Source organism: Ranitomeya imitator, chromosome 5 (assembly GCF_032444005.1).
Source record: "Ranitomeya imitator isolate aRanImi1 chromosome 5, aRanImi1.pri, whole genome shotgun sequence".
Taxonomy (NCBI): Eukaryota; Metazoa; Chordata; class Amphibia; order Anura; family Dendrobatidae; genus Ranitomeya; species Ranitomeya imitator.
The window spans coordinates 131,411,323-131,431,905 of record NC_091286.1 but is presented as its reverse complement, the minus strand read 5'-3'; the positions used below and the strand labels follow the sequence as shown (position 1 = coordinate 131,431,905).

The window sequence follows — 20,583 nt, the reverse complement described above, 5'->3', positions numbered from 1 at the left end:
TTCTTGTGCCCTTTATAGGTTGGGATCTATTTGTTAGAAGCATGCCTATCCAAACCAGAATTTCTCAGTGAAGGACACAGAAGACTGAAGAAATCTTGTATCATAATTCAAAAGCTGATGGAAAAGTTCCATGACTTCGCCATACCAGGTGACTTACTTACAGGAATTTATTAATACTTTACAGGGGCTTGCACTGTGGGCTTAGTAATTTATAGGATCTGGCCTTGACTTCTGTTTGTTGCATGTAGGAGTAATTTGGATATACATTTTACAACACTGTCACTGATGGACGGTGATGGAAACTCAGTTGACAATTTCTTTACACATTTTCAGGAGGATTAAGGAAAAGAATAATTGTGAGTGCTTAATAAAGATGCTATAAAACTCGTATATTATGGGGAAAGCAAGAAATTAATAAAACAGACATGTCAGGCGAGAATCGTGAAGATCAGCTGTTATCACTGGAGGGTGCCACCGGCCATACTGTGACTGGAGGGTGCCACCGGCCATACTGTGACTGGAGGGTGCCACCGGCCATACTGTGACTGGAGGGTGCCACTGATCATACTGTGACTGGAGGGTGCCACTGGCCATACTGTGACTTGGGGGTGCCACCGACCATATTGTGGAGGGTGCCACTGGCCATACTGTGACTGGAGGGTGCCACTGACCATACTGTGATTGGAGGGTGCCACCGGCCATACTGTGATTGGAGGGTGCCACCGGCCATACTGTGACTGGAGGGTGCCACCGGCCATACTGTGATTGGAGGGTGCCACCGGCCATACAGTGACTGGAGGGTGCCACTGGCCATACTGTGACTGGAGGGTGCCACCGGCCATACTGTAACTGGAGGGTGCCACTGATCATACTGTGACTGGAGGGTGCCACTGGCCATACTGTGACTGGAGGGTGCCACCGACCATATTGTGGAGGGTGCCACCGGCCATACTGTGACTGGAGGGTGCCACCGGCCATAATTGAAATGTTTTTTTTTTTTAATCAAGTACTTATTAAGGCATATATCAAAAATGTAATACAGTCTGACACAAACTTCAGACAGATACCAAAATTACAAAACAGATTGATACATTTTCATTTAGCATGAAGTAGTAGCCCCTTTACCCAGTACTCCCCCCTCCCTCCCCACCTCCTCTCCAAACCCCGTCCCAATATCCTTTTATTATCAAACTGGTACATCTCCTCTTGATAAATGTATACACCGTTTCACAAAAGCTCAGCCGCACAAGTACAATTTCTGCAGAGGTAATTAATCGACTCCCAACCTACTCTGCAATAGCTCAACAGACGCCACACCCAGACAATCCATCCATCCACCCCACACATTTTCAAATTTTGTATGTTGACCTCTCTTAACGTATATATTCCTTTCCATGAAGACAATAAAGTTTATTTTATTCACAAACTCTTTCCTGACTGGTGGTTTTTTCATCTAACCAATCATCGCAATAAGCTTCCTATCAGCATATAGCAATCTTGCAATAGCCAGTTTCCCTCATTCATCCGTAGCAATATCATCCATACATCCCAGGAGGCAAGTCATCGGGTTACGCACAATATTTACCCCCATCACTTCTTGAATCAGATTGAGCACTTTCACTAAAAAAAAAGGGCTGAAGGCGAGAACACGACCACGTCATGTGTAGAAGGTCGGCTCCTTCCTCAGAACACCTTGGACATTTTGAGTCTCCTCTCAGACCTGCCTTCATCATCCATACCGGGGTCCTGTAAACTCTATAGACTAAATATAGCTGTGACACCCTTGTAGCCTCTCTTAAAGAAACCTTGGGAATACATTGTAATATGGACTCCCACTGAGACTCCGATAAAGGGCCCAGATCTGCCATCCATTTTTGCCTCAACAGATGTGTCTCTAAAAAAGTGTCCAACAGGCACAAGTCCAACAAGACGATGAACCCCCTCGAATTCCTCCGAGGTCCTATGATATTCAACAAACTATCTGACTCCAGAACCACACGTGACACTTCATTTTGTTTATTTAGGGCATGTCTCAGTTGCAGATACTGGAAAAACATCTTCTGGCTCAGAGGAAACTCATTCCTGAGCATTTGAAACGTTTTTATAACACCACCATCGAACAACTGAGACACGAACCAAATGCCGATACGCCTCCACTGACCAAGCCCCTGCAATCTCATGAGCTCCGTCATTCTAGGGTCAAACCAAATTGACGCATATCGCGTCAATTTGCCACCCCCCCTGCTTAATATAATTGAAACATTTTAACTAATTGCATTAGTAATTAATATGTGTTATTTATTGTTTGCTTACCTATTTACAGATATTTCAGATGACAACGAAGAAGAGTCAGACCAAGAGCTGGAGAGGCAAAATATTGAAGAACTTTACGACCATGTCAGACAGATCCACCAACGGGAAGAACAGGTTCTGTGTGAAGATGTGCAGCATCCAGCCCTGATACCCGTCCTACGTCCATACCAGAATGAAGCCGTCAATTGGATGCTGCAGAGAGAGAACTTCAAAAATGTGCCTTCTAATGGTAGATACCATGACCATTTCTTGTAGATCGTCCTTTTATTTGCTCAGTTATATAATGTAATTATTACTGCAGCCATAAATGGGTAATCTCATGGCTACTCCCTAGCTGATGTGCCTGACAGTCTGGTTACTGGGCAAGCACTTGTTAAAGAGAACCTGTCAGCAGGATTGTGCACAGTAACCTACACACTGTGTCAGGTCGGTGCCGTTAACCGGATTAAAGGGAACCTGTCACCCCGTTTTTTGAGATTGAGCTATAAATACTGTTAAATAGGGCCTGCGCTGTGTGTTCCTATAGTGTATGTAGTGTACCCCGATTCCCCATGTATGCTGAGAAATAACTTACCAAAGTCGCCGTTTTCGCCTGTCAATCAGGCTGGTCAGGTCGGGAGGGCGTGGTGACATCGCTGGTTCTTCCTCAGCTTTACGTTGGTGGCGTAGTGGCGTAGTGGTGAAGACACAGCGCGCGATCTGCGCTGTCATCCCTTTCGTCGGTGGGGGCGGCCATCTTCCTGGGGCCGCGCGTGCGCAGATCGAGTGCTCTGCTGCACGGGGCATCAGGAAAATGGCCGCGGGATGCCGCGCGTGCGCATTAGAGATCGCGGCGGCCATTTTCCCAAAGCCGAGATGCAAAGTTGTTGTCCAGTTTCTCCTGAGTACGCTGATACCCCATATGTGGGGGTAAATCAGTGTTTGGGCACATGCCGGGGCTCGGAAGTGAAGTAGTGACGTTTTGAAATGCAGACTTTGATGGAATGCTCTGCGGGCGTCACGTTGCGTTTGCAGAGCCCCTGATGTGCCTAAACAGTAGAAACCCCCCACAAGTGACCCCATTTTGGAAACTAGACCCCGAAAGGAACTTATCTAGATGTGTGGTGAGCACTTTGAACCCCCAAGTGCTTCATAGAAGTTTACAATGCAGAGCCGTGAAAATAATAAATACATTTTCTTTCCTCAAAAATAATTATTTAGCCCAGAATTTTTTATTTTCCCAAGGGTTACAGGAGAAATTGGACCCCAAAAGTTGTTGTCCAGTTTCTCCTGAGTACGCTGATACCCCATGTGTGGGGGTAAACCACTGTTTGGGCACACGTCGGGGCTCAGAAGGGAAGTAGTGACGTTTTGAAATGCAGACTTTGATGGAATGCTCTGTGGGCGTCACGTTGTGTTTGCAGAGCCCCTGATGTGGCTTAACAGTAGAAACCCCCCACAAGTGACCCCATTTTGGAAACTAGACCCCGAAAGGAACTTATCTAGATGTGTGGTGAGTACTTTGAACCCCCAAGTGCTTCATAGAAGTTTATAATGCAGAGCCGTGAAAATAATAAATACGTTTTCTTTCCTCAAAAATAATTATTTAGCCCAGAATTTTTTAATTTTCCCAAGGGTAACAGGAGAAATTTGACCCCAATATTTGTTGTCCAGTTTCTCCTGAGTACGGTGATACCCCATATGTGGGGGTAAACTACTGTTTGGGCACATGCCGGGGCTCAGAATTGAAGTAGTGACGTTTTGAAATGCAGACTTTGATGGAATGCTCTGCGGGCATCACGTTGCGTTTGCAGAGCCCCTGATGTGCCTAAACAGTAGAAACCCCCCACAAGTGACCCCATTTTGGAAACTAGACCCCGAAAGGAACTTATCTAGATGTGTGGTGAGCACTTTGAACCCCCAAGTGCTTCATAGAAGTTTATAATGCAGAGCCGTGAAAATAATAAATACGTTTTCTTTCCTCAAAAATAATTATTTAGCCCAGAATTTTTTATTTTCCCAAGGGTTACAGGAGAAATTGGACCCCAAAAGTTGTTGTCCAGTTTCTCCTGAGTACGCTGATACCCCATGTGTGGGGGTAAACCACTGTTTGGGCACACGTCGGGGCTCAGAAGGGAAGTAGTGACTTTTGAAATGCAGACTTTGATGGAATGGTCTGCGGGCGTCACATTGCGTTTGCAGAGCCCCTGGTGTGCCTAAACAGTAGAAACCCCCCACAAGTGACCCCATTTTAGAAACTAGACCCCCCAAGGAACTTATCTAGATATGTGGTGAGCACTTTGAACCCCCAAGTGCTTCACAGACGTTTACAACGCAGAGCCGTGAAAATAAAAAATCATTTTTCTTTCATTTTGTTTTAGCAAGCATTTTTTTAGATTCACAAGGGTAACAGGAGAAATTGGACCCCAGTAATTGTTGCGCAGTTTATCCTGAGTATGCTGGTACCCCATATGTGGGGGTAAACCACTGTTTGGGCACACGTCAGGGCTCGGAAGTGAGGGAGCACCATTTGACTTTTTGAATACGAGATTGGCTGGAATCAATGGTGGCGCCATGTTGCGTTTGGAGACCCCTGATGTGCCTAAACAGTGGTAACCCCTCAATTCTACCTCCAACACTAACTCCCCCACACCCCTAACCCTAATCCCAACTGTAGCCATAACCCTAATCACAACCCTAATCACAACCCTAATTCCAACCCTAACCCTAAGGCTATGTGCCCACGTTGCGGATTCGTGTGAGATATTTCCGCACCATTTTTGAAAAATCCGCGGGTAAAAGGCACTGCGTTTTACCTGCGGATTTTCCGCGGATTTCCAGTGTTTTTTGTGCGGATTTCACCTGCGGATTCCTATTGAGGAACAGGTGTAAGACGCCGCGGAATCCGCACAAAGAATTGACATGCTGCGGAAAATACAACGCAGCGTTTCCGCGCGGTATTTTCCGCACCATGGGCACAGCGGATTTGGTTTTTCATATGTTTACATGGTACTGTAAACCTGATGGAACACTGCTGCGAATCCGCAGCGGCCAATCCGCAGCCAAATCCGCACCGTGTGCACATGGCCTAATTCTAAAGGTATGTGCACATGCTGTGGAAAAGCAGCAGTTTCCCAGGAGTTTACAGTTCAATGTAAACCTACGGGAAACAAAAATCGCTGCACACATGCTGCGGAAAAACTGCACGGAAACGCAGCGGTTTACATTCCGCAGCATGTCACTTCTTTGTGCGGATTCCGCAGCGGTTTTACAACTGCTCCAATAGAAAATCGCAATTGTAAAACCGCAGTGAAATGTGCAGAAAAAACGCGGTAAATCCGCCATAAATCCGCAGCGGTTTAGCACTGCGGATTTATGAAATCCGCAGCGGAAAAATCCGCAGAGGACCAGAATACGTGTGCACATACCGAAACCCTAACCCTAGCCCTAACCCTAGCCCTAACCCTACCCCTAACCCTAACCCTACCCCTAACCCTACCCCTAACCCTAACCCTAACCCTACCCCTAACCCTAACCCTATTCTAACATTAGTGGAAAAAAAAAATTTCTTTATTTTTTTATTGTCCCTACCTATGGGGGTGACGAAGGGGGGGGGGGGTCATTTATTATTTTTTTTATTTTGATCACTGAGATATAATCTATCTCAGTGATCAAAATGCACTTTGGAACGAATCTGCCCGCCGGCAGATTCGGCGGGCGTACTGCGCATGCGCCCGCCATTTTGGAAGATGGCGGCGCCCAAGGAGAAGACGGACGGGACCCCGGCAGGATCGGTAAGTATGATGGGGTGGGGGGGGACCACGGGGGGGGGGATCGGAGCACGGGGGGGGGGGGGGGAATCGGAGCGCGGCAGGCGTGGAACGGAGCACGGGGGGCTGGAACGGAGCACGGGGGGGCTGGAACGGAGCACGGGGGCGTGGAACGGAGCATGGGGGGGGTGGATCGGAGTGCAGGGGGGGTGATTGGAGCACGGGGGGGGGGGGTGATTGGAGCACGGGGGGAGCGGACAAGAGCACGGGGGGGAGCGGAGCACTGGATGGAGGGGAGCCGGAGCAGTGTACCGGCCAGATCGGGGGGCTGGGGGGGCGATCGGTGGGGTGGGGTGGGGGCACACTAGTATTTCCAGCCATGGCCGATGATATTGCAGCATCGGCCATGGCTGGATTGTAATATTTCACCCGTTATAATGGGTGAAATATTACAAATCGCTCTGATTGGCAGTTTCACTTTCAACAGCCAATCAGAGCGATCGTAGCCACGAGGGGGTGAAGCCACCCCCCCTGGGCTAAACTACCACTCCCTCTGTCCCTGCAGATCGGGTGAAATGGGAGTTAACCCTTTCACCCGGCCTGCAGGGACGCGATCTTTCCATGACGCCACATAGGCGTCATGGGTCGGATTGGCACCGACTTTCATGACGCCTATGTGGCGTCAAAGGTCGGGAAGGGGTTAATCCCTCGCATGTTCCATCGGACGTATTAGGCTAGGTTCACATTGCTTTAGTGCAATCCGTTTAGCGCATACGCTAACGAAATGCGCTAACGCAATGTACAAAAAGGGATTGCGTTTAGCGATCCCGCTAGCGCAGATGCCTGATCTGCGCTAGCGAGAACAGACCGAAAAATGCTGCAAGCAGCGTTCGAGGTCCGTCAGAAAATAACGGGACATCGCTAATGCATGCCAAAAATGGCATACGTTAGCAATGCGTTAGATACATTGCCGTCAATGGGTGCGCTAACGAATCTGTTACATTGCTTTAGTGGCGCTATGTAACGGATCCCGTTAGCGGACTGTCACTAACGCAATGTGAACCCAGCCTTAGTATGCTGATGTCGGTATCCCCCGCTTTGATGTGGGCGCCAGCGGTAAGCCCACTTCTTTTCCGGGACATGTAAGCTGTTTTGAACAGCCGACATGTCCCCGCAATAGCTGTGGGTGGAATTGCGATCCTCCGTGGCTGTTAACTAGTTAAATGCCGCTGTGCAACCTGCACAATATGGTTTTTTTTGTCAGAAACACCACATGAAGACCCCCCACGGTCTGCCCCAGAGCACGAGCATATCATTAACTCAAAACTGGAAATACAGATTACCACTTGTTTCTACTCGCTGCTCCACACAAGCTCTCCACCGGCATCCAGTCTACCTGAAATTACTCCTGGATTCAAAGTAAACGACTTCTGATGAAGGTCTGGATGTAGACCAAAAATGTTCAAGAAAGTTACCACCAGATGCATAATAAATGGAACTTTGCTTTTGCCATACTTGTCTTTGAGTGCCAAGTCTTTTCTATGATTGATACTATGGGCTGGACACCCTACTTGAGCACCACCAACCATTGACTATTTGAGGGCCGTGTCTTTTTCTCAACCCTAGTAACTAGTCACGTCCACTTTTCAGAAGTTCCTTGACTGTCACAGTCCTGTCTGACTACCGCTTGCCATGTGACAGTCAAGGTCGAGTGGATCGTGATTACCTCAGACACTGGGATTACAAGCTTGGCTAGTCAGGACCATGCAGAGGCAGTGCTGGACCTTCACGTTCTCACTTGTACAGGTCCTTCTCAAAAAATTAGCATATAGTGTTAAATTTCATTATTTACCATAATGTAATGATTACAATTAAACTTTCATATATTATAGATTCATTATCCACCAACTGAAATTTGTCAGGTCTTTTATTGTTTTAATACTGATGATTTTGGCATACAACTCCTGATAACCCAAAAAACCTGTCTCAATAAATTAGCATATTTCACCCATCCAATCAAATAAAAGTGTTTTTTAATAACAAACAAAAAAACCAACAAATAATAATGTTCAGTTATGCACTCAATACTTGGTCGGGAATCCTTTGGCAGAAATGACTGCTTCAATGCGGCGTGGCATGGAGGCAATCAGCCTGTGACACTGCTGAGATGTTATGGAGGCCCAGGATGCTTCAATAGCGGCCTTAAGCTCATCCAGAGTGTTGGGTCTTGCGTCTCTCAACTTTCTCTTCACAATATCCCACAGATTCTCTATGGGGTTCAGGTCAGGAGAGTTGGCAGGCCAATTGAGCACAGTAATACCATGGTCAGTAAACCATTTACCAGTGGTTTTGGCACTGTGAGCAGGTGCCAGGTCGTGCTGAAAAATGAAATCTTCACCTCCATAAAGCATTTCAGCCGATGGAAGCATGAAGTGCTCCAAAATCTCCTGATAGCTAGCTGCATTGACCCTGCCCTTGATGAAACACAGTGGACCAACACCAGCAGCTGACATGGCACCCCACACCATCACTGACTGTGGGTACTTGACACTGGACTTCAGGCATTTTGGCATTTCCTTCTCCCCAGTCTTCCTCCAGACTCTGGCACCTTGATTTCCGAATGACATGCAAAATTTGCTTTCATCAGAAAAAAGTACTTGGGACCACTTAGCAACAGTCCAGTGCTGCTTCTCTGTAGCCCAGGTCAGGCGCCTCTGCCGCTGTTTATAGTTCAAAAGTGGCTTTACCTGGGGAATGCGGCACCTGTAGCCCATTTCCTGCACACGCCTGTGCACGGTGGCTCTGGATGTTTCCACACCAGACTCAGTCCACTGCTTCCTCAGGTTCCCCAAGGTCTGGAATCGGTCCTTCTCCACAATCTTCCTCAGGGTCCGGTCTCCTCTTCTCGTTGTACAGCGTTTTCTGCCACATTGTTTCCTTCCAACAGACTTACCATTGAGGTGCCTTGATACAGCACTCTGGGAACAGCCTATTTGTTGAGAAATTTCTTTCTGGGTCTTACCCTCTTGCTTGAGGGTGTCAATGATGGCCTTCTTGACATCTGTCAGGTCGCTAGTCTTACCCATGATAGGGGTTTTGAGTAATGAACCAGTTTATTGAGTTTATAAAAGCCTCAGGTATCTTTTGCATGTGTTTAGAGTTAATTAGTTGATTCAGAAGATTAGGGTAATAGGTCGTTTAGAGAACCTTTTCTTGATATGCTAATTTATTGAGACAGGTTTTTTGGGTTATCAGGAGTTGTATGCCAAAATCATCAGTATTAAAACAATAAAAGACCTGACAAATTTCAGTTGGTGGATAATGAATCTATAATATATGAAAGTTTAATTGTAATCATTACATTATGGTAAATAATTAAATTTAACACTATATGCTAATTTTTTTAGAAGGACCTGTATATCTACAGATTTTCCCCAAGGAACTTCTGAAAAGTTATTTCCAGGCAATTGTACATGGTTGCATTAGGTTAATAATAATAATAATCTTTATTTTTAAATAGCACTAACATATTCCGCAGCGCTTTACAGTTTGCACACATTATCATCACTGTCCCCAATGGGGCTCACAATCTAAATTCCCTATCAGTATGTTTTTGGAATTTGGGTGGAAACCAGAGGAAACCCACGCAAATACAGGGAGAACATACAAACTCCTTGCAGATGTTGTCCTTGGTGGGATTTGAACCCAGGACCCCAGCGCTGCAAGACGTGGGCTAGGTACACACTGCGTTCAGCACAGCTTTGCAGGCTTCCACCCAGGGCTTCTGTCTGAATCTGAAGAATGGGATCCAGATGTGCCCATAATGGGAGACGTTCTATAGGTGCTACCAGAAATCACGGGGCTTGTAGTTCTCCAAGGTGCTTTCAAATTCTTCAGTTAAAACACAGCCACGCCAGTCATATACTTGTTAACCGTATTTCCCTCTGATATGGACCATTCAGCGTCGTTCTTTGGAGTCGTTCACGCAGCGTTGCTCCGTTACCGCCAGTCAATCTTCTCCTTATTGTCCGTGGTATACTTTGCTTTGGGACCAAAGTACCCAGGTCATTTGCTTCTACATCATATACCTCTTGTATTCTTTATTCTATTGTCCCCATCACTATTGTCATGGGCTCATATCCTGTGTATAGTAGGAAAAAGAGAGGGAAAAGAGGGGCTCTAAGTATTTTATTCACAGAACAGTATTTGCTCACCTGCCTAAGTTGTGACCCGGCATAACCCCTTACTGATGAGAATGGAAAGGCTGCTGCTCTAACGCTGACCCACACATGTGGGAAGAGCATGCGTACACCAAATGGGAAAAGGCGCAGTGGTTCCTCACTGCCTGTCAATCAGCATGACATCAGCAGTCACGCCCTATCAGCAGAGCAGAGCGGAAGTGAAGCCTCTGCTCTGTCGACGTGACATCAGTGGAAGCTGCTGAATCACCGGTAGGAATGGTCTGTTTTGGTTCTGTTCCGACAGAGATTGACACCTGCACAACAGGCGGGTAGGTAGCATCTAGCTGCCTGTTATTTCTTTAGCCCACAGTGAAAGAATAAATGAATAGTCCCGCATAACCTTCTAAAGTTGTCATGTATGGCATTACCGCAGAGGTTTGGTCCGGTGCCTAAATTGTCCTTTCTAATTTATTTTTTACACACTAGCCACTTTTGTAATTAGATTTATTATAAAATACTTTACACTGCTCCCTGGATGCTGTTAATCCCGAAATATGTTTTTTTTTACTTTACTTTCTGTGACATTTTGTTTGAAAGGAGTTTGAAATAGGACAAATAACAATTCTTCCCTTTATAGAGTCCTGTCATGTGCAAAAACAGTAGTTTTTGACCACATATTGGGTATTACTCACACAGAGTGACTGCAGACTTGTAGCTTGAGACCGGACAACACTTTTAATGTTTTGTGTTGTGTTTTAAGTCCATTATATGATTCATTTTTTTTCCTCTTCTATGTAGAAAATGCACTGCATCCATTATGGAGAGAAGTCGCTACAATGGATGGAATTAAACTCTACTATAATCCTTTTTCGGGAAGGTAAAGCTTATTTAATAGCATTGTTACTTTGTGGAGTTCTTAGTGTCAGAAGTGATTTAGGCCAGGCCTTGTACAATGATTCCTTCACCACCTTGGTATACAAGTCATATCCAGGGCATAGAGAACCAGCCGTCATTTCTACATCTTTTAGAATATCCGCTGCAGGGGGCAATGCCCGCTTATAAATTCTGTTGTCAGCAGTGTCTGCTAAAAGTGCCGACTATTCAGAAGACCAGATGGAACATATTATATTGTATACACTTTCCTCGAGTATTTCTTTATGGCTATGTTCACAATAGCTTTTATTTCCATTTTTTAAGCCTTAATGTTTTTCCTATCCCTCCCATTCACTCCTCTATCACAACCCATTAATAATTTATTACGTGAGAAATGTGTGTTTTACACACGGCAATCACTCATGCAGTCTGTTGTCTTGTGCTCTGATCTTCTCCAGTATCATCCGCGAACGTCCCGCCGCTGCTCGAGATTGGCCTGGAGGTATTCTCGCAGATGAAATGGGTCTTGGGAAGACAGTGGAAGTTCTTAGCTTGATCCTTTGTCATCCCAGGAAAGATGTCAAAGCCGACGTGCTGACATTACCCGAGGTAACAAGCATTCCGGGGCTCATGAATGACGGCCAGCACAAATGGAAACCGCAGGCACTTGAGAATTTCAAGATTAGTGATAAATTGTGGTTTGCAACAAGCAAAAAGACAGAATCTCTTTGGAGCAGTAACATATTCTCTTCTCAGATTTTGTTTCTATAATATTTTTCTAGAAATAATTGCTAGTGATGTGTTTTGAAAGTGAAAAAATATCCCATTTTCTGCCTTCATATTTTCATTTTGTTTGCACTATTTTGTCTGCTAATTTAAAGCAGAAAAATATATATCAGAAATCTTCTGCATATGACCCTGGAGATCAGACGCGCTCCCCTCCTTCCCAGAGTCATAACTTTGTATGTTTCCATCAACATAGCTATGTGAGGGCTTATTTGTTTGCGGCCCTAGTTATACTTTTGAATGGCACCATTAGTTTTACCATATTGTGTACTGGAAAACGGAAAAAAATTCCAAGTGCGGTGAAATTGCAAAAAAAGTGCAATGCCGCAACCTTTTTTTAAAATTTATTTTATTTTTTTTACCATGTTCACCAAATGCTAAAACAAACCGGCCATTATAAATCTCCAGTTCTTAGAAAAAAAACAAACGAAAGTTTGTTAATAAAAATAAATAAAAAATTGCGTCATTTTCCGAGACCCGTAGCGTGTCCATTTTTCATGATCTCAGGTTGAGTGAGGGCTTATTTTTTTGTGCGCCTAGCTGACATTTTTATTGATACCAACTTGGTGTAGATACGATATTTTGATCGCCCATTATTGCATTTTAATACAATGTTGCAGTGATTAAAAAAAGGAATTCTGGCGTTTTGACTTTTTTTTTTTTTCACTACACCATTTACCGATTGGATTCATTCTTTATATAGCTTGATAGATCGGGCGATTCTGAGCGCTGCGATACCAAATATGTGTTGTTTTTTAATTGTTTTATTTTGAATGGGGGGTGCTTTAAACTTTTATATCTTTTTAATATTTTTAAAACCTTTTTTTTTCTAACTTTTCACTAGCTTCAATAGTCTCCATGAGAGACTAGAAGCTGCAATCTTCTGAACGCCTCTGCTACACCCAAACAATGATCACATTGCATGTTTGTAGCAGAATTGCTCACTTACTATGAGCACCGACCACTGGCATAGCAATCTGGCAGTGACAACCACAGGGGTCTGCTGCAGACCCCGGATTGTCATCCAAAACCCATCAGCGACCCGTGATCATGTGACACTAGTGCCGAAGGGCGAGATTAATGATGCCCTTCCAGCGTAATCACATTAAATGCTGCTTTCAGAAATTGACAGTGGCATGTAACAGGTTAACAGCCATGGGTGGATCACGATTCCACCCACGGCTGTTAGGGGCACCTGTCAGCTGTTTTGAACCGCTGACATGTGCCAAGAAAGATGTGGGCTCAGCGACGGAGTCCACATCAAAGGGGGAGACACAACAGTGTACGTAGTAGTACGGCGCATGTCTTGAAGGGGTATGTGTCACATATTTCCGTTTTCCTTTATTGTATAATCACACTTGATGAACTTTTTTTTTTTTAGGGGAAAACAGTGAACTACTTTATTCCACCTCCGCCCAAAGAAAAGACAAAGAAATGCAGGGCAGTGGACAACAGGCAAACTTATCCTAGTGAGTGTTTGCTTTAAGCTGAATAAAATGATACCTTGATATCTGTGATCCAATGTCTTAGTCCAGAGAAATCAATGTTTTTCTTATATGTAAATGAGCTGTTCAGGGCTATAGACACTGATCTGCACGAGAATCTGCCTCTAGTTATCGTTCTAAATAAAAGGGGGGAGTTACCAGTGTGATGAGTAATGGCTGCTCTCTGCTCTCCTGATCTCACTGCAGAGCTGTGTGTGATTATACCTCACTTCCATCTCACAGGCAGTCAGGGCTGCAATATTTTTGCAGAGCTGTGTGAGCTGCAACTGCTAACATATTTGTTATGAGACAAAGTTAAGTTCTACTGTATTGTGATAAAATAGACAGTAGGTGCACAGATAAGGGGAGGTTTATGTGTCCACAGCGACAGCCACACATTTGTCGACTATAAGCATAAAATATTAATTAACAGATAATATTGATTTGATTGGCGTCTATCCTTATTGAAATAAACATGAAAGTTCTGCTGATCCAAACATGTTTGATCTTGGGGGATTCCAGCTGTTGGCTGAGCTGTCTTGGACTTCTGCACCTAGAAATTGAAGCATGCAAGGTAACTTTTGTAGGTTAATACAGGGATAAAAGGTGTGTTTCCTGAAAGCAGAAAATGATTGCAGGCATTGTGTCCTCTGGAAATAGACAAACAATGCTCCGGAGGTTCTACCACGTCACATTGTCTATTGACAATCATATGTGGTCCTATGAATACATAAAACGTCTTCCAGCTTGGAATGGCTGATAATGTAGCTTATGACTGGAAATAAGCATCAGGTCACATTTTGTTTTACAATTGATTACAAAGTTAACTTTCTAGAGCCATTTAGAATGACCGATAAGCACCATAAATGTGACTTCCACAAATATTGTCACTTAGAAGTCTTACTAGATTCTCTATTTATTTGCGGTTTCACTAGTAAAATAATAATTGTAAAAGGGAATATGTCAGCAGGTCTTTGCTCTCATCTGAGAGCAGCCTGATTTAGGCAAAAAGAAGCTGAATCCAACGATGTATCACTTAGTTTACTGGGTGCAGCCGTACTGACACAACCAGAGCTTTTAGATTTAAAATGAAGCAGAGCTGAGAAAGCTAACCCCGCCCACACCAGGCTCACCTCATACAAAGTCCATAGACAGGTGCCTATCACAGAAGGGGGCGTGTCGGGCCAGGGCACATGTAACCAGCTAGTCTCCACAATGATGAGCTACTGGTGCTAAAACAATCATTGTAAGGAAACAAAACCTCAGAACTTGATAAAAGAAGAATCTCTGAAATCTAAAAATTGCAACTGAAACCGCGCATAAAGGGACCAAAAACACGTGTGGAAATATGTAGACACACGTGCAAACAATGGAATGGTACCTGGAGGGCTTCTGGGGGCTGGACAATACCAACCAAAATGCAGAAAGAACCACCAGGGTCCACCCGTAACCACTGCTGAGGAGTGACCCAATAACCTGCAATAATAATGTGGCGGGCCCCCTACCAAATATAAGATATCAAATAGAATGTCCCGATAAACACAAATGGTGAAAAGATGGACTTACCAGAACACAGGTGCAGTGGTGTCAGCGAGGTGGACGCACTTGGGGTTCTGTGGTGAAGAGCCCAGCACCAGGAAGGTAGAAGGCGTGAGGGCGAGCAGACCTGGAAAAGACTGCAGCACGGCGGAGCACCGAGAGATAGGTGCCACAGGATGAATGGATAAGTCCACGTGGGTGCTGCGCAGGGAAGCCCCGAGGAGATATACGGGCGAACCTGCAGGGGAGCAGGCACAGGAACGCAGTGCAGTAGCTGCGTAGAGCCAGGGAAAGCCCCGGCCGGTGGCGTCCCTGGATACGAGCGGGGGGAAGATGGCCGACAGAAGACTCAGCGTGTGACGTCACAGCTACGGAGCGGCACTGGGACCAAACTTAACCAACGCGTTTCAGAGGAACTCCGTCCTCCTTCGTCAGGGTTACCGGTCCCTGGGTGCTCAGATGATTTATACAAGAGCCCTGTCAGTCAAACCCCCAAGCGGCCCGCCCCTATCCCCAGTGATCTGGGCTGCCCATATGAAAGAGTGGTAGCAGAATATAAAGGTATGAAGCTAACAGCCCCCACTTAACCCGATGAGACCGAGCCACCAACCCGAAGATAATCATCTGAGCACCCAGGGACCGGTAACCCTGACGAAGGAGGACGGAGTTCCTCTGAAACGCGTTGGTTAAGTTTGGTCCCAGTGCCGCTCCGTAGCTGTGACGTCACACGCTGAGTCTTCTGTCGGCTATCTTCCCCCCGCTCGTATCCAGGGACGCCACCGGCCGGGGCTTTCCCTGGCTCTACGCAGCTACTGCACAGCGTTCCTGTGCCTGCTCCCCTGCAGGTTCGCCCGTATATCTCCTCGGGGCTTCCCTGCGCAGCACCCACGTGGACTTATCCATTCATCCTGTGGCACCTATCTCTCGGTGCTCCGCCGTGCTGCAGTCTTTTCCAGGTCTGCTCGCCCTCACGCCTTCTACCTTCCTGGTGCTGGGCTCTTCACCACAGAACCCCAAGTGCGTCCACCTCGCTGACACCACTGCACCTGTGTTCTGGTAAGTCCATCTTTTCACCATTTGTGTTTATCGGGACATTCTATTTGATATCTTATATTTGGTAGGGGGCCCGCCACATTATTATTGCAGGTTATTGGGTCACTCCTCAGCAGTGGTTACGGGTGGACCCTGGTGGTTCTTTCTGCATTTTGGTTGGTATTGTCCAGCCCCCAGAAGCCCCCCAGGTACCATTCCATTGTTTGCACGTGTGTCTACATATTTCCACACGTGTTTTTGGTCCCTTTATGCGCGGTTTCAGTTGCAATTTTTATTTTCTAATACTTCTATAGCAGGATTGGCACTTACCTGCCCTGACTCCAGCTGCTAGGGACTTTGTGTTTAGGATCAGCGCTTGTGTGTTTCCCCTTTTCTAATCTCTGAAATCTGTTTTAACTTCAACAGCATGCTGTCTTACATAACAAAAACCTGCTGGCAGATTCCATTTAAGGGGAATCCTTCAGCAGGTTTTATGCTATCTCATCTGAGAACAACATGATGTAGGAAAATTGACCGTGACTCCAATATGTATCAGTTTACCAGGTGCAGCAGTTGTGAAATAATCAGAATTCTTAGATGTAACATGTAGCAGATGTCAGAAAGCTAACCCCCTTCACATCATAGTCTTCTTAGTACATTGTCTATTGACAACGAGCTGCTTATCACAGGAGGAGGGATTGGTCAGTCTGCGAGACACATGAGACCTTGTCCAGCAGTGATAATATCCTCCTGATAAAACCTTCATTGTAAGTAAACAACACAAAGCCCAATAAGTGTCACATCACTGAATTCTGTGTTTTAACCCCTACGTCATGTTGACAGATGACAGATTCCCTTTAAAAAGACAGTAATATTTATTAAAGGGTTTGTTCAGGACTTATATATTGATGGCCTATCCTAAAGGTAGGTCATACCTATTAGATGTGTGAGTGCCCGACACTGACACCCCATCGGTCAGCTGCTAGCAGCTCTACTGTGGACATATGAGAAGGTGTACAGAGTCAGATCAGCACATCTCTATTCACTGGGCAGTGACTATTCTTGGCTCCTATTCACTTCAATAGGAGCCAATCTGCAGTACCAGAGACACATTAATAGGATATGTTGTCAGATTTCTGACAACTAGAAACCACAACTGATCTAGCGAATGGAGGTTGGAAGTGCTCTATTTTCATGCACATATACTCTTCATTATAAGTGGTAAGTGTACTCTTTTTCTGAAAACTGAGTTTTGTATAATCTTCTTGGGAAGATGAAGATCCCATTGGACCTGCCACCACTGTTCACACATTGAGACATACTCTATCCATATATGGATGATGGGAATTCCAAAAGTAGCTGGTTCCAAATCTTTAATTTAACCCCCTTTCTGCCATCCGACGTACTATTCCGTCCATATGACCTGGGTCTTAATCCCCGTGGACGGAATAGTACGTCAATACCGATCGGCCGTGCACACGGGGGGATGTGCGGCCGATCGGGGCCGGGAGTCAGCTGATTGTCACAGCTGACACCCGGCACTAAGTGACAGGAGCGGTCACGGATCGATCCCGACACTTTAACCCCCAGAACACTGTGATCAAATATGATCGCAGTCTACTGGAGCCGGCAGAGGGCCTGACAGCCCCTCTACCTTTGGATCAGAGACCCCGATGCCTGCTATAGAAGCGATCAGCCTGCACAAAATGATTGTCCCATAGTGGGATACAGTGTAAAGAATGAATTAATTTTTTTTTTTAAATAATTGCAAAAATATTTTAAAAAATAATAATAAAAGAATCAATATTTATTCTATCACTAAATAAATAATTGAATAAAAAAAATCTAAACAATAACAGTACACATATTTAGTATCGCCACGTCCGTAACGACCCGACCTATGAAACTGTTCCACTAGTTAACCCCTTTAGTGAACACCATTAAAAATGCTTTATCGTCATACCGCCGAACAAAAAGTGGGATAACACGCGATCAAAAAGACAGATATAAATAATCGTGTTGAAAACGTCATCTTGTCCCGCAAAAAACAAGCCCCCATACTACTCCATCACCGGAAAAATAAAAAAGTTATAGCTCCCAGAACAAAGCGATGCAAAAATAGTTTTTATATAAAATAGTTTTTATTGTATAAAAGTGCCGAACCATAACAAATTATATTAATGAGGTATCGCTGTCATCATACTGACCCGAAGAATAACACTGCTTCGTCAATTTTACCACACGCGGAACGGTATAAACCCCCCAAAAATAAATTCTTGAATTGCTGTTTTTTGTTCATTCTGCCGCTCAAAAATCGGAATAAACGGCGATCAAAAAAATGTCATGTGCCCGAAAATGTTACCAATAAAAACATCAACTCGTCCTGCTAAAAACAAGACCTTACATGACTCTGTGGGCCAAAATATGGAAAAATTATAGCTCTCAAAATGTGATGCAAAAACTATTTTGTGCCATAAAAAGCGTCTTTTAGTGTATGACAGCTGCCAAACATAAAAATCCGCTATAAAAACCCACTATAAATAGTAAATCAAACCCCTCTTTATCACCCCCTTAGTTAGGGAAAAATAATAAGATAAATAAGTATTTATTTCATTTTCCCATTAGGGTTGGGGCTAAAGTTAGGGTTAGGGTTGGGGCTGAATCAATTTTTTGTTAAAAAATGTAAATGTTCATTTTTTTAAACATTCCAAAAACTCCTGTGAAGCACCTGAAGGGTTAATAAACTTCTTGAATGTGTTTTTGAGCACCTTGAGGGGTGCCGTTTTTAGATTGGTGTCACACTTGGGTATTTTCTATCATATAGACCCCTCAAAGTGACTTCAAACGTGATGTGGTCCCAAACAAAATGGTGTTGTAAAAATGAGAAATCACTGGTTAACTTTTAACCCTTATAACTCCCTAAAAAAAAAAATTGGTAGCCAAAATTGTGCTGTGTAAAGAAGGCATGTGGGAAATGTTACTTATTAAGTATTTCATGTGACATATCTGTGTATTTTAATGGCATGAAAATTCAAAGTTGGAAAATTGCTACATTTTCAAAATTTTCTCCAAATTTCTGTTTTTTCACAAATAAATGCAAGTCATATCAAAGAAATTTTACCACTATCATGAAGTACAATATATCACGAGAAAACAGTGTCAGAATCACCAGGATCCGTTGAAGCGTTCCAGAGTATTAACCTCATAAAGGAACATGGGTCAGAATTGGAAAAATTGGCCTGGTTATTAACATGCAAACCATCCTTGGTGGGTAAAGGGGTTAAAGTGACATCTGGAGATCTATTATTTCTGCAATCTCTAATATGACATGAAATGTGATGAAGTGTGAGCTTTTATTAAATAATTCTTCACCTACTTGAAAGGTTAGATGTCACATTTAGAAACGCTGCAGATGTAGGGTTGATCTCCAGATAAATGGTAGTTATATTCTTTGTAGGAGGCATATTGGAACAGCAGCTACAGGGGAAAAATGAAGTTATTTTCTCCATGCTGTCGCTTGCTTCCAGTCATCAGCAGTGCAGGGAGCAATTGCAGTCACTGCTTACTATATTATGAATACCCTTTAATTACTCCCCGGCACTCTGACTGATGTCTCTTCAACGCATGTGTGTGTTTATGCAGCATGTTTGTGCAGAGAGGGATGTCATTCAAGGAGCATGGGAGTGATTTCTGTTGCCTCTCCCTGCACCTCCCCAATGACTGGAATCAAGCGGCTGCAGGGAGAATAAAACTTAATTTTCTCACTGTAGCTGCTGCTCCAGTAAGGGCGTCATACAGAATTTAAACACTATTTTCCTGCATATTAGTCCTATACCTGTAGGTAAGGTAAATAAAATTTTTGGATGTGACCGGTCACTTTAACCCCTTAGCGACCGCCGATACGCCTTTTAACGGCGGCCGCTAAGGGTACTTAAACCACAGCGCCGTTAATTAACGGCGCTGTGGAAAAAGTGAATAGCGCCCCCCAGAGTCGGATTTTCTCCGGGGTCTCGGCTGCCGGGGGTAGCCGAGACCCCAGAGAACATGATTCGGGGGTTTTTTTACCCTCCCCGCATTTGCGATCGCCGGTAATTAACCGTTTACCGGCGATCGCAAAAAAAAAAACGCGATCTCTTTTTAATTTCTCTGTCCTCCGATGTGATCGCACATCGGAGGACAGAGAAAAGGGGTCCCAGGTGGCCCCCCAATACTTACCTAGCTCCCCCGGTGCTCCTCGTGTCTCCCGGTGGGCGCCGCCATCTTCAAAATGGCGGGCGCATGCGCAGTGCGCCCGCCGGCCAGCCCCGCGAGAATCTTTGGGGTCTCGGCTGCCAGGGGTAGCCGAGACCCCAAAGAGCATGATCGGGGTCGGTTTTACCGACCCCTGTTTTGCGATCGCCGGTAATTAACTGTTTACCGGCGACCGCAAAAAAAAAAAAAAAAAAAAGTAAAGTGTAATTCTCTGTCCTCTGATGTGATCGCACATCAGAGGACAGAGAAATAGGGGGATTCGGGGACCCTACAATACTCACCTGTGTCCCTGGATCCTCTTGCTGCTCCTCCTGGCCGCCGGCAGAAGAAAATGGCGGGCGCATGCGCAGTGCGCCCGCCATCTGTCTCCATCTG

General features: G+C 44.9%; 1 protein-coding gene across 1 annotated transcript in view; it reads left to right on the top strand.

Annotated features, from left to right (window-relative positions):
- The window catches only part of SHPRH (SNF2 histone linker PHD RING helicase), a 144,472-nt gene that overhangs the window by 20,685 nt on the left and 103,204 nt on the right, over positions 1 to 20,583 (top strand). The window contains exons 3-7 of the mRNA XM_069769156.1: positions 19 to 148; positions 2,324 to 2,542; positions 11,042 to 11,120; positions 11,575 to 11,725; positions 13,284 to 13,371. Coding sequence (XP_069625257.1) covers positions 19 to 148; positions 2,324 to 2,542; positions 11,042 to 11,120; positions 11,575 to 11,725; positions 13,284 to 13,371 — 667 coding nt within the window. The remainder of the gene's footprint in view (positions 1 to 18; positions 149 to 2,323; positions 2,543 to 11,041; positions 11,121 to 11,574; positions 11,726 to 13,283; positions 13,372 to 20,583) is intronic.